The following is a 14,096-nucleotide window of genomic DNA, read 5'->3' on the forward strand; positions in this document are numbered from 1 at the left end:
GAGTGTGTGGGTGTGGGGGGGCGGGGGGTAAAGTGGAGATAGAGCGACGGGGTGACAGAGACGCTCTCTTGCAGTTTCCAATTAAATGTCTCATTTACCCCCTAATTCTTCTTCTCGGGAGCGGCGTCGGTTCAGATTGGAGGAACACAACGGGAACGGAGAGAACATAATATCCCCGAATAAAAATGCCTGATTGGTGCAGAGGTGTGTGTGGGCGGGGCATCCGCTCACCTTGCTGAGCAGCCGGTCGCTGACGCTGCGGGCGAGCTGCTGCGTCTCTGCGACCTGCTCGGCCACGCGCTTCTGCTCGTTCAGCTTCTCGGCCAGCGTCTCCAGCTCGGTCAGGGCCAGCTGCAGCGGCAGGCGGTCCACGTGGCCCCGAGGCGTGTTCTTCAACATGTCCTGCACAGAGGGGACACGGACACGTCCGCTGAACACGTCTGCAGCACATGCAGCTCGGCTGCGCTGTGATTTAACACACCTCCACTGACGACAGACTGATTCACATTCATAACTAATCTCTGGAATTCATGGTTAATCAATGCCTACTGAGGGATGAAATGAGCTAGCACACATCCAGAAACTAATCCAAAAGTTTGCAGAGAACAGAAAGTGGAACGTAAAGGTGGTAATAATAACACTGATCGGGATTAAAGTTGTTCTCAGTTCCCTCAGATTACAATCATTCATGACCCTCATTCCACAACAATGATGGAAAAGAAATATTTATGACAGGGATCAGTCTGAGTTCTCATTCACACCTATGCTAGGTGTTAGCACACCTATGCTAGGCGTTAGCACACCTATGCTAGGCGTTAGCACACAGCGGAGCCGCTCACCTGCAGCAGCAGGATGAACTGAGGGAACCGTTGGATGGGCTTCACCATCAGGCCGTACAGAGTGATCCGGTCCACGCTGGACGCCTGCTTCTTCTGGAATAAACACAGCAAAGAATAGAAATAAGAAATAAAAATAAGAAATAAGGAATAACAATAAGGAATAGGAATAAGGAATAAGAAGGAACAGCATAAGAATAATACTTTTATTCGTCCTGCAGTGGGGAAATTTGCTCCATTTCCACGGCAAAGAAGAGGGCGTTCCACATACATACATACATATACAGTATACATACGTGTGTATGTACAGATATACATATTAACAATTTAATAATTTTTAAAAAAATCTACACTCTATACATTTTACAATCAACAATCTACAGCTAAAAACTACAAACTACACTGGTCAGCAGATTGTGTTCATGATGGATTATTTAAGGTGGACTGGGAGGAGTTACTGGTTATACTGGGAGGAGTTACTGGTTATACTGGGAGGAGTTACTGGTTATACTGGGAGGAGTTACTGGTTATACAGTCTGACCGCCACAGGAAGGAAAGATCTTCCTGATGTTCCTTCAAGGCCAGAGATGTTCAGGGCTTTGTTGGTTTTCTCTGGGTTTTTTCTGCACCTCCATGCGTAGTGTCCCCAGTAATGTCTGTCCCCAGTAATGTCTGTCCCCAGTAATGTCTGTCCCCAGTAATGTCTGTCCCCAGTAATGTCTGTCCCCAGTAATGTCTGTCCCCAGTAATGTCTGTCCCCAGTAATGTCTGTCCCCAGTAATGTCTGTCTCTCTTCCTTTATTAACATTCTATTGTTTTTTATTCTAGAAGCGCTCGTTGTCACTTGGTTTTTCTCCAACTTTTGCGTCAAAAAATGTGTTTCAAAGACCTGAGGAGGCACACAAACGAGTGACTGAGATATTACGTGTCTCATTGTGATGTATTGTACAGTAACATGGTATTACGTGCTGTTAGTGGTGTACTAGTGACTTCATGATTCCAGTAGTAGTGAGAAATAACTTGTTGAAAGAACGGCCTCCCTGGAAGTTTAGTTTGGTATTGTTACTAAAACACGTTGACTGAGTTGGTCTTGTTCTTCTGACACATGCTGGCATTTGTAGTTTCAGGATCCAGCCCAAATTCAACCTTTATTGTCCATGACTCTGGTCTCCTCCCTTCTCTCCAGACTGTCCTTTGAATACATAGAAGACAATAAAACTGGAACACCAACTGGTTTCTTTTTCTCTGAAGGTCTTCTGTCTCCTCGCTGACTGTTTAACTGAGTAAAGTTACTTTCCAGAGACGTTTGTTTGTTGTTGGTCCGGCTCACACCGTCTTCCTCCATCGCCTCAGAGCCGTCAGGCAGACAGACGGCTGTAGGTGAGACACCCGTCTACCTCCGTCTGAAGGTCTGACATCAGTTCTCCTGACCGATCCTCACCTGGACCTCCTCAGCTGACAGGCAGCTGAAATCCATCACCGTGGTCACCAACAGGAAGTAGAACTCACGATCATGTCCAGTCGGACCAGCGCCTGGACAGCAGGACAAGTCTTCATCATCATCAACAGTCAGACCCATTCAGACTGTCCCTGAACCAGACTGGAGCCCTGATGCCTCCAGGGGTGTCCAGAGGGGTGTCCAGAGGGGTGTCCAGAGGGGTGTCCTCCAGAGGGGTGTCCAGAGGGGTGTCCAGAGGGGTGTCCAGAGGGGTGTCCAGAGGGGTGTCCTCCAGAGGGGTGTCGTCCAGAGGAGTGTCCCGAGGGGTGTCCAGAGGGGTGTCCAGAGGGGTGTCCAGAGGGGTGTCCAGAGGGGTGTCGTCCAGAGGAGTGTCCCGAGGGGTTATCCCCCAGGCATCATGTCCCACCCCCCACCTGGACAAGAAGCAGCTCTCCCCCCAGTAAAGGCGGATGGAGACCTCCGGTAGTGGAGCATCTGCACACGTTTTCTGCTGCTCTCATAACATTTTAACGGTGACATCATGACGCCTGTCACTGATTGGGTGGATCCCAGAGTGGGACAGGCGGGACACGTGTTCTTCAGAGGAACAGGCTGTCAGCTGACGGATCTGCTTCTGTAAATCAGCTCCACCATCCAGGTCACGTCGCGCACCAGCGCCGGATGCGTCGCTCCGCTCAGCACACTTAAATCACTTCTTGGCAGCACCAACGAGCCCTGGCGCTCGTTCCTGATCCATAATTAATACCTGAGACATGCAGGCAGCAGGAAAATGATCCTGTTGGGTTGTTGGTTTGTTGGTTTGTCAGACATAAAGTTGTTTCCTTCACACAGTCTGATGACCAGACGCTGCCGACATCAACACTTTAGTGTGAACCTGCAGCTACAGCTGGGACCTGAGCTCCGTGTTTCATTATGACATCAAATAGAGCATAAATAAAACAGATTATTAAACATGAAGATGATGTTACCATAGAAACTAATTATCTACTCCAATTCACAAGTCAGTACTGTCTCTGTGGTCTGAGGTCAGATTTAACCCCACTGGTGGGACTGACATGGAATCACAGACAGACTGACCCCCAGACCGACTGACCCCCAGACCGACTGACCCCCAGACCGACTGACCCCCAGACCGACTGACCCCCAGACCGACTGACCCCCAGACCGACTGACCCCCAGACAGACTGACCCCCAGACCGACTGACTCTTGCCTTCAGGAACTCCAGGAAGGCCGGTTTGGACACGCAGGCCTTCTTGATGAGCGCCATGGCGTTGGTGAAGTTGTTCACGTAGTCGCTGTAAACGTCCAGAACCATCGACTTGGAGAACTGTGGAGACAGAAACCATTCATCTGAACGTGTGTGTGTGTGTGTGTGTGTGTGTGTGTGTGTGTGTGTGTGTGTGTGTGTGTGTGTGTGTGTGTGTGTGTGTGTGTGTCACTGATGGTTTAGTCCTGACCTACTTAGTTCTAGTCTACTTAGTCCTCACTGAACCAACTGAGATCAGGGTTTGTTGACATGAAGGCAGCAAAGACATGAGTCACAATCATTTTGATTGGTTGTTTGAGGTAACCTGAGACAGGGTTGGGTTCACACACACACACACACACACACACACACACACACACACCCCCCCCACACACACACACACACACACACACACACACACTCACCGAGGCCACAAACAGGTCCCCGATCTTCTCGCTGCTGTCCCACTCGGACACGCGTGACACCAGGGCGATCTGGAACATGGAGTGACACTGAGTGATCTCCCTGATCCGGTAGAAAATGGGACGGATCTTCCGTGGACTCAGGATGGGGGGGTCGGCCTCCAGCAGCGGTCTGTGGTAGTCCTGGAGGGGCGAGAACAGAAGGCATGGGGTTTTAGAGGGGCAGGTGGTGACCACACCCGTCCAGCAGGGGGCAGAGGGGGCTGGTGGTGACCACACCCGTCCAGCAGGGGGCAGAGGGGGCTGGTGGTGACCACTCCATTCCTTCAGTACAGTCAATAAGACACACTTCACCAGGGAAACCTCCTCCCACAGAATCATGCAATCACGGGGGGTGGGGGGTCTCCACGGTGATGTGCAGCATCCATTGACTGCTGCTGACTCCCTTCTGGGGAGCGTCCCTCTGATGTTCCAGTGATGAGGAGATAAAGAGGTGTTTAAGAGGAGAGGCTTTACCCATCTGCCCCCGTCTGACACCCCCGTCTGTTAGCATCAGCACAATGCCGCCAAACCGAGGCCCCCCAGTTCATCAGGGGTATTTATGCTCAGACACCCCTAATTTGATGGATATCACCCCTTCTCTGCTCAGGGCAATTTATAGCAGCTGAATGGTGAGTAGCATGTAGCAGAGGGGGGGTTACGGGGTGGGGGGGCTCACCTGCAGGATCCTCCTCAGAGACTCCAGGTAGCTGCGCTCACTCTGGATGATGGAGCCCAGGATGTGGCGCCGCACAACCTGCAAAACACCCCCGTCAGGACAGGAGACACGCCCCTTCAGGTCAGGTGTTGGTGGGACACGCCCCTTTGTGATGTCATTTAACATGTTTAACACGAGCGTCGCTCCAGTCGGAACTTCTGGAGTTCGATTCTCTGAGCGCTGTGACGACTGTTTGAGCTGATTTCTCACTTTCCTGACATGGAGATAATATTTATTACGCTGACAAATGTTGGCGAGGGCGATTATCTCCCCGCGCTGCAGGAAAATCCTCTTGTTTGCAGGCTCATCCAACATTTATTCACCGCTCAGACTGCCATTGTGTGTGTGTGTGTGTGTGTGTGTGTGTGTGTGTGTGTGTGTGTGTGTGTGTGTGTGTGTGTGTGTGTGTGTGTGTGTGTGTGTGTCTGTGTGTGTGTGTGTGTGTGTGTGTGTGTGTATGTATGCTGGCTGCGTTTATTTAAGGAGGAAAGAAGCATTCAGGAAACCTGGTGGCTGCTCAGCCCCTCCGGCATGGGGCTCAGTTGCGGGGGGGGGTGCTTCTCCTCGGATACAGCCAAGTCCAGGTAGCCGGCGTCATCCTCTTCTTCTGCAGGAGGGGGGGGGGGCAGAGCCGGGTTAGAAGGAACAGGAAGTAAAAGTGGTTGTGTCACAGATCAAATGAGAGGACTAACAGATTTGCAGCCGTTACCGCGGCAACAAGGAGCGTTCGTAACCTCTAAAATACGAAGAGACTTAAAGAAGTTTCCGCACTATAAAGCGCACTGGATTATAAAGTGCACTGGATTATAAAACACACTGGATTATAAAGCGCACTGGATCATAAAGTACACTGGATTATAATAGCACTGGATTATAAAATGCACTGGATTATAAAACACACTGGATTATAAAACGCTCTGGATTATAAAGCTCACTATGCGTATAAACGCACCGGATTATAAAACGCACTGGATTATAAAGCACACTGGATTATAAAACACACCGGATTATAAAGTGCACCGGATTATAAAATGCGCTGGATTATAAAACTCACTGGATTATAAAACTCACTGGATTATAAAACGCTCTGGATTATAAAACTCACTGGATTATAAACGCACCAGATTATAAAACTCACTGGATTATGAAACGCTCTGGATTATAAAGCACACGTTTGGTTTCTGAGAACATGAAAGGCTTTTAGGTGCTCCTTATAGTGCAGTATACACGTATTCCCTCAGTAACACGGGAAGGAGGGATGGATGCACTTCAAAATAAAAGTGTTTCACTGCAGGCGTGAAGGAGGTGCACACGTCCAACATCCAACACATCCTCATCCATGTTGGCACGGAGACATCCCCACGTCCCCGCCGCCGTGACGACGCAGCTTCCAGCAGCTTCTGCTGCTCCAATTAGAGGCTTTGGAACAGAAACAGAAGACGAAGGACGTCCCTCCATCACCTCCTCCTAAGAATAGCAGGGGCGCCCCCCCCCGTCACAGATCGGTTCAATAGTCCATTAACGGCAGCTAATCTGTGAGGCCAGAATGTGTATGTGTGTGTGTGTGTGTGTGTGTGTGTGTGTGTGTGTGTGTGTGTGTGTGTGTGTGTGTGTGTGTGTGTGTGTGTGTGTGTGCGTGCGTGCGTGCGTGCGTGCGTGCGTGCGTGCGTGCGTGCGTGCGTGTGTGTGTGTGTACACACATCAGGAGCTCCACGCAGGAGAATCTGTGACATCTTTCAGACGCTTCATGCACGCCTATAAATAAACCCCAGCGCCATGACGGAGGCCTTAGAAGCAGCCTACACACACACACACACACACACACACACACACACACACACACACACACACACACACACACACACACACACACACACACACACACACACACACTCTTACCCAGGGGGTCCTTCCTCTGGAGGAAGGGGACTTTCCTCATGACGGCGATCCGGGTCTTCTCCAGCCCGTCCTTGGTTCCGTTCCTCGCCGCCTTCATCAGCTGCTGGACCTGCGTGGGACAGGCCGACAGGAAGGAGGGGGCGGCGTTAGAGCCGGGGGAGAGGGCCATGGCGTGACGGCGGCGCTGGTCGACCCCCCGGCGGGTCGCGTGGAGCCTCTAATCAGATCAGGGAGCGACGATGGGACCGGAGGGAGAAGTGAGCTGACCACAACCCCCCCCACCCCGAGCATCACCGCCGCCCTGCAACTAGACCCCACAGACCCAGAATACACCCCTGGGGGGTCGTATTTTTAAATGATGCTACTTCAGGAAAGTAGGGCATTAACTGGGGGGCAGTTAATGCCGGTGTTGATGGGGGTAAACACACAGAAGATTTTTAATAATTCATGAGTGTGTGTTGAGATTAACGCAGGTGGTGTGAGACCTCTCAGAAGGCGGGGAACCCCGGGGGGGACCCTGAGCGCGGCGCCGGGGGGGGGCTGGGCCGTACCTTCATGTCGTAGTGGTTCCTGCCCGACAGCTTCAGGGCCAGCTCGCGTTTGGTCCTGGCGCACCTTTCCCTCAGCCGGCCCACCTCAGGAGAGAGCTGCAGGGGTCAGACGGGTCACCGGGGGGGGGTCGGGGGTGGGCGGGGTCACAGGAGGGAAAGGAATTAACAAAAACCACGAGAGAACGGGGGCGACGCTCCCGTAATCACCCCAGCAGCCCCCCCCCCCCATCTCTGAAACACTGATTTAACTGATTTCTTGGATTACAGGGTAATCTAATCCCCACAAACAGCGCGTGTAGAAACATGTAGAGAATAATCTCATGCATTAGTAATGATTCCACTCAGCAGAAACACTTTCTCATCACGACGGCTCCGCTTTGCAGCAGAGCATGAAGCTGAAGGCGTGTGTGTGTGTGTGTGTGTGTGTGTGTGTGTGTGTGTGAGGACACAGCGCCATCATGTGGACGCCGTCACCATGGCGACCACGACTGACGGGAAGCATTGATGGAACGATGCTTTTAAAGACCTCCTGTTTGCTCTCGTCCCACAATGGAAGTTTAACCCGCCACAGCCGGTAATCCATCTTTAATCCAGTCGTACAGGAACAGATTCAACCTAATCTGAGTGTGTGTGACGTGCTGAGACACGCCCTCACACCTGCTGAGTCGTGATGCTAACCCGGTGCTAACGCTACCTTGCTCCTGGCCGGCGCCTTGCTGTCGCCGTCCGACGGCTCGTCGTAGCTCTCGAACTCGCTGGAGCTCCAGCCGTCGTCGGCCCCCGGGGGCCCCGCGGCGCGCTGGACGTCTTCATACACCCCGTCTGAACACACACACGCACATGCATCACGCCACACGCTGCACACACACACATGTGCACGCACACGTGTGACTGACCGTCATCAGGAGGGAGGGGTTCGTCGGCGGGGACGTCGTCGTAGATCACCTCCGGGGCGTCGGACGTCTCTGCTGGTGAACACACACACACACACACGCCTCAGAGTGAACACGCGTGTGCGCCATCGATCCGTGGAGTCGCTGCTCTCAGGAGAATTCGTCACGAACTCCTTTTGAACGCGTTTCAGTTTCATTTGTCTCAGTCAGCTTCATCGATCTGGTCTGAAACGGGAGTTTCCTCCAACGCAGCATCAGTTTTTAATCTGATTGGAGATCAATAGAATCCTGAGGATTAAAGTCACGCGTGTTCTTTGCAACACGCTGACTTTACTGGACTCCTGCATTCAAAAGGAAATCTGAATAGAGAAGAGAGGATGAGGCTATCGCCATGGCGATCAGCGCATCTGCCTTCTGGGAACATGTCGTCCTATTCCAACGGGGAACCATGTTGGAACAGGAATAAATTATAAAAGTAAATGATAGGAATAAACTCCTGTCGTTTGTTTTACAGGTGATTAGAAAAACTCTGGTGGGAGGAATGTGAAGGAGAGTCGTGTTCATTTAACCTGATTTAAAGCAATTTAGTCGTCTATGACAACGTTTTAGTATTTTATTATTCAATTTAAATATTTAAATCATCAACGTGAATATTTAAATCATCAATTTAAATATGCACATTCAAAGTGATAACAGAGGCCTGTGGGGGGGGGGGGGTAAATCAGAGGGTGGGATGGAGGAACTGTCGTGAGGCGCTCCTTCATGTAACAGAGGAAAGGCTGAGTCTAAATCCTGGAGCAACTCACCCCCCCCATGGAATGTTTCTCTGTTGAGCCTCGTCCTGAATTAACTGGATTCGTGTGTGTGTGTGTGTGTGTGTGTGTGTGTGTGTGTGTGTGTGTGTGTGTGTGTGTGTGTGATCAACGGTTTCATCTTTCTGTGGTGACCCCGTGACCCCCAGAACCGGACCCTGGTGTTCCAGTAGGTGTGGTTTTGTTCCGTACCTTCTGAGGCGCCCCCCCCAGCAGAACCCTCCTGGATGGTTTCTTCCTTGTGGTCCAGTGACGACCCCACAGGAACCCCCTGAAGCACCCCCCCCACACAGGGGCCTGAGGCGGGGGGCTCGGCTGCTGCTGAGGCCCTGGAAGAAACCCCAATGTTAGCTCAGTCAAGCTAAACCACACACACACACACACACACACACACACACACACACACACACACACACACACACACACACACACACACACACACACACACACACACACACACACACACACACACACACACTTTCACTTCCATCGTAAAGCAAAGCTTTTCGTCTCGTTTTGTGGATTTAATTTAAAAATGGAGAAATGTTTTAAAAAAAATGATATGTGATCCGGACTGATTGATCCTCCAGCATCACCTACCTGAATGTTAACGCAGAAACACACACACACACACACACAAACACACACGTGGAGGTGTGTGTGTGTGTGTGTGTGTGTGTGTGATCCTTCATTTCATTTGTTTTTCCTCCACTCCCCCCCCACCCCCCACCCCCCGGTGGGAGGAAATCATTTGATCATCTTTGTTTTTTCTGCAAAAGCTGTCAAAAAGCTGTGGAGGGTGTTTGATTGTATTTGGTGTCAGAAGGGGGGGGGGGTTAAAATCCATCCTGAGAAACTGGAACTCAGTGAAGTCAACATCTCTGGAAATTACATTTCCTCTACGAGCAGAAATAAATTATGTGTGTGTGGTGATTAGAGTGTGTTGATGATCGGTGAGACCGCATCTCGTTCTTTACCGCGTGTCGGCGGATGGATACGACATCAGTGGGACCGCATCTCGTTCTTTACCGCGTGTTGGCAGATGGATACATCGGTGAGACCGCATCTCGTTCTTTACCACGTGTTGGTGGATGGATACGACATCAGTGAGCCCGCATCTCGTTCTTTACCGCGTGTCGGCGGATGGATATGACATCGGTGAGACCGCATCTCGTTCTTTACCGAGTGTTGGTGGATGGATACGACATCAGTGAGACCGCATCTCATTCTTTACCGCATGTTGGCAGATGGATACGACATCAGTGAGACCGCATCTCGATCTTTACCGCATGTCGGCGGATGGATACAACATCAGTGAGACCGCATCTCGTTCTTTACCACGTGTCGGCGGATGGATACGACATCAGTGACACCGGATCTTGTTCTCGTTGGTGGAGTAAAGACGCAGCTCGTGTGTTCTGGTGACTTTTGTGTTCTTTTCATTCTTTATCGTTGTTTATGTAACTTATATATAGTTAATTACACACAGGTAAAGTCTGTGTGTCTACTGCTTGATTTTTTTCTCATAATTTCTGAGGTTTGGGGCTTTTCTAAGGCTGTAGTGGATTAAACTTGTCTATAAACTATAGATGAGGTGGACCTGCATCTCCACTCGTGTCCACTGGCTGGTTACTCTGTCAGGATCATGAACTGTACTGCGTGATGGAGGTTAACTGGACTGTTGGTCGTCTCATTCAAGAACAAAGATGTCCACCTCCATGGAAACCAAATGAAGTCTATTTGAAGCACTGCTCCCAATAACCGGTTCCATTATTACATTAGCATTGCCTTTGAACCGGGTACAACTCACACTGTGTATTCCGGTCAGGTGTTCCTCTGTTAACTAGCGTAGCTACTGATCTAGGCACACCGCTCTCCTCCACAGCTTACGTCCTCAAGGAGAGGCAGGAATCATTCCGTCTATGCAGATGACATCGCCTGGGGCAAAGCACATCCTGCAGCTCCAGCTGGCCAAATGCTAATCTCACGCTTGGATCTGCTAACATTCCCTTCAGGGAAGCGCTGCATGCTGGGTCCCTGGTGTCTTCATCGCAGCTCGTCTTCATCACTGTTAGCATTGTCTCCACCGTATGGACCGGGCTTCGTCTGTCGTTTGACTCTGCTGACGCTGAACCGTTTCCCACAGGCTCTGAAGGTAACCGCCGGATTACAAGAACTACAACTAACAAACGATACGGTTCAAGGCGCGTCGTTAGCGATGATGATGATGTCTGTCAGACGACGATCACATCTCTGAGGGTATCAACGAGAAGACTCACCAATTAGTTCAGCAATCAGCTGGGAGTAAAAATCACAACCATGTTCTGGGTTCGATCGAACCCCAGGGGATCGGTGAGTCAGTCTCAGGGGTTCGGTGAGTCGGTCTCGGGGGTTCGGTGAGTCGGTCTCGGGGGTTCGGTGAGTCGGTCTCGGGGGTTCGGTGAGTCGGTCTCAGGGTTTCGGTGAGTCGGTCTCAGGGGTTTGGTGAGTCGGTCTCGGGGGTTCGGTGAGTCGGTCTCAGGGGTCCGGTGAGTCGGTCTCAGGGGTTCGGTGAGTCGGTCTCGGGGGTTCGGTGAGTCGGTCTCGGGGGTTTGGTGAGTCGGTCTCAGGGGTTTGGTGAGTCGGTCTCGGGGGTTCGGTGAGTCGGTCTCGGGGGTTCGGTGAGTCGGTCTCAGGGGTTCGGTGAGTCGGTCTCGGGGTTTCGGTGAGTCGGTCTCGGGGGTTCGGTGAGTCGGTCTCGGGGGTTCAGTGAGTCGGTCTCAGGGTTTCGGTGAGTCGGTCTCAGGGGTTTGGTGAGTCGGTCTCGGGGGTTCGGTGAGTCGGTCTCAGGGGTCCGGTGAGTCGGTCTCAGGGGTTCGGTGAGTCGGTCTCGGGGGTTCGGTGAGTCGGTCTCGGGGGTTTGGTGAGTCGGTCTCGGGGGTTTGGTGAGTCGGTCTCGGGGGTTCGGTGAGTCGGTCTCGGGGGTTCGGTGAGTCGGTCTCGGGGGTTCGGTGAGTCGGTCTCAGGGGTTCGGTGGAGACAGAGGTCGAGACAAAACCACATGTGTTTTTACCGAACACACATGAATCACTGTGATCGTTTGACACATCGTGTCAGTTCGTGATGACACGCCCCCTTAGCCATCACTGGCTGCAGGTGATCACGTGACGCTACATCATTAGCCTACCTGTGCTACATGGGATTTTGCGCACTCAGTAGTTGATTTATTCCTTCATGATGGTACGTCATCTGATTGATTTCTTAATATTTGATTCATAACTATGTTGAGCAAAAAAAGAAAGTGGTCGGACGAATATGTGTAACCTGAACTTACATGTAGTGTATAACGGAACGGGATGGATGTCGAGTTGAACAACTCTAGTCTGGTGCTGGTAAAAATAAAGGAACACTTCCTTAAACTGGTGGAAAACAACAGAAACAGAGTTTACTGTGAAAATGACATCAGAGTAACACCTGTCAGGGTGAAGCCACGCATATCTGAACTGGTCTCTATGACAACAGAAGTCACACTGATTTACAGGTAGGTCATTTCATGTCAGTTCATGCACTGTCTTGGTTTAGTTCTTTGACAAAGGTGATATTAATGCACAATTCATTAAATACACCAGGAAAACATGTACTTATGTCTGAAATTTGAAAAAATAAATGTTTTACTAAAGAAAGGTTGAGTGAGTGAGCACCTGAAACCAGCAGGGTTTGGTGCCTCCAACAAGGTTAAGAACCACTGTCACAAGAACTGAACAGCAAAGACGTGTAACCAATGGAAACAACACATAAGTAATGAAAACAGCGTGTAACCAATGGAAACGAAGAAGAAAAACAAGAAGAACAAGATTAAGAAAAATGGGATAAAAGAAGAAGAAATACTTTGTGGACACTGACATAAAAATAGAAGGTCTGAGCGACTCCACTCATTTGTATTGGTTTGTCTCGTCAGTGTTTGGTTCAGCCGTTTGTGAGTCATACTAGTGATTAGATCTGGAGGTGGATGGAATCAGGATGCAGGAACGGTTTCAATCCTTCGCTGTGGTCTGTGTCCTCACGACAAACTCCTCGTCTGACTGACGAGGAACGTTTCCAGATCCAGATGGAATTTAATATAATTCTAACTTTATTAGTGATTGTTTGTAACTGTAATGTAACAGGATTATTTGGTTAAAATAGTTCAAGTATTAGACTGTCTGTCATGTGTTCTGTTTATAGCATCATGTTAAAGTATTGCTGTGACCGTTTCTATCATTGAACACGAACACTGGGAGGAATCTCTGGTCATTTTCTGCACAGCGTTTCCTGTAGTTTTCACAGCACATCCATCAAAGGTGAAAACAGCTGCAAAGTTGAAAGGTGTCTCCAAACTGTGAAGGTGTTTTGTGAGACCCACAGGATGAGATCCTCTCCATGAGGGCGACGGGGGGGGGGGGCTCCGAGAGACGAGAAAAGTAGGCCAGCCAAGCAGAAAGAAGTAAAGTTCTAATGTTAGCGCTTCAGCGGACACATTGGTGCCACGTTGTCATGACGACCTTTGTGTTCATCTCTGAATTGCTGGGGTACCGGACGACGGCGTGAAAAGCAAAGTGAGGAGTAAACGGTGAGGCGGTGACAGCGACGCCTGGAGCACGTCTGAACGTCAGCGGAGAGGACAGGTGGTGAGGCTGGTGGAGAAACAACATTTAGTGAGACGTTTCAGCTGCATTACACCGCTGGAAGACCTGCTGGACGCTATCGATCAGGTGGACCGAGGGCTTCCTCTGGTTACAATCACTGATGTCTGTGGTTATAAACCGACTCAGACGTGTCCCCTGACGACGGTCAGGGCGTTCCTGTGGGCGACTGTGATGCTGACCTCCTCACAGCAGAGAGGGAGGAAAGATACGTTCGCTCAGAGGAATCAATAAAGTCATATTGATCCTGTGCTGTGCTGAAAAAAGCACTCATTGTCACGCGAAACCAAAACATCATGGAGATTTCTGGGTCTGAAATTTAAGTGGAGAATAGAAGTGCATTTTTTAAAAATAGTAGATCGCAGAAAAAGTTAGCATCGATTTTTTTTTTTTTTTCATTCTTGCATGATCGTGTGTCAAAGACTTCAGGACGCACGCACACGAGAACACTGAGTTCATCCTCAGGAGGTTGGTTTGGTTCTACTGGAGCAACAACTACAATAATCTGTTCATCCATTCATTCATTTTACAAACCACCTCCTCTGCTTTCGCAGGTCAC

General features: G+C 50.3%; 1 protein-coding gene across 6 annotated transcripts in view; it reads right to left on the minus strand.

Moving 5' to 3' along the window:
- Positions 1 to 14,096, minus strand: part of arhgef10la (Rho guanine nucleotide exchange factor (GEF) 10-like a) — a 95,960-nt gene that overhangs the window by 67,517 nt on the left and 14,347 nt on the right. For 4 of the 6 annotated variants that reach the window (XM_068315022.1, XM_068315021.1, XM_068315020.1 and 1 more), the window contains exons 4-14: positions 9,069 to 9,205; positions 8,068 to 8,139; positions 7,866 to 7,993; positions 7,172 to 7,267; positions 6,621 to 6,729; positions 5,228 to 5,328; positions 4,683 to 4,760; positions 3,968 to 4,147; positions 3,507 to 3,623; positions 840 to 932; positions 232 to 402 (exon numbers count right to left, since the gene is read on the minus strand). In XM_068315022.1, coding sequence (XP_068171123.1) covers positions 232 to 402; positions 840 to 932; positions 3,507 to 3,623; positions 3,968 to 4,147; positions 4,683 to 4,760; positions 5,228 to 5,328; positions 6,621 to 6,729; positions 7,172 to 7,267; positions 7,866 to 7,993; positions 8,068 to 8,139; positions 9,069 to 9,205 — 1,282 coding nt within the window. Of the gene's footprint in view, positions 1 to 231; positions 403 to 839; positions 933 to 3,506; positions 3,624 to 3,967; positions 4,148 to 4,682; positions 4,761 to 5,227; positions 5,329 to 6,620; positions 6,730 to 7,171; positions 7,268 to 7,865; positions 7,994 to 8,067; positions 8,140 to 9,068; positions 9,206 to 14,096 lie in introns of those variants that run through there. The other 2 variants (XM_068315024.1, XM_068315025.1) reach the window with 2 other exon arrangements.

The sequence above is a fragment of the Antennarius striatus genome, chromosome 5, assembly GCF_040054535.1.
Source record: "Antennarius striatus isolate MH-2024 chromosome 5, ASM4005453v1, whole genome shotgun sequence".
NCBI classification, from domain to species: domain Eukaryota; kingdom Metazoa; phylum Chordata; class Actinopteri; order Lophiiformes; family Antennariidae; genus Antennarius; species Antennarius striatus.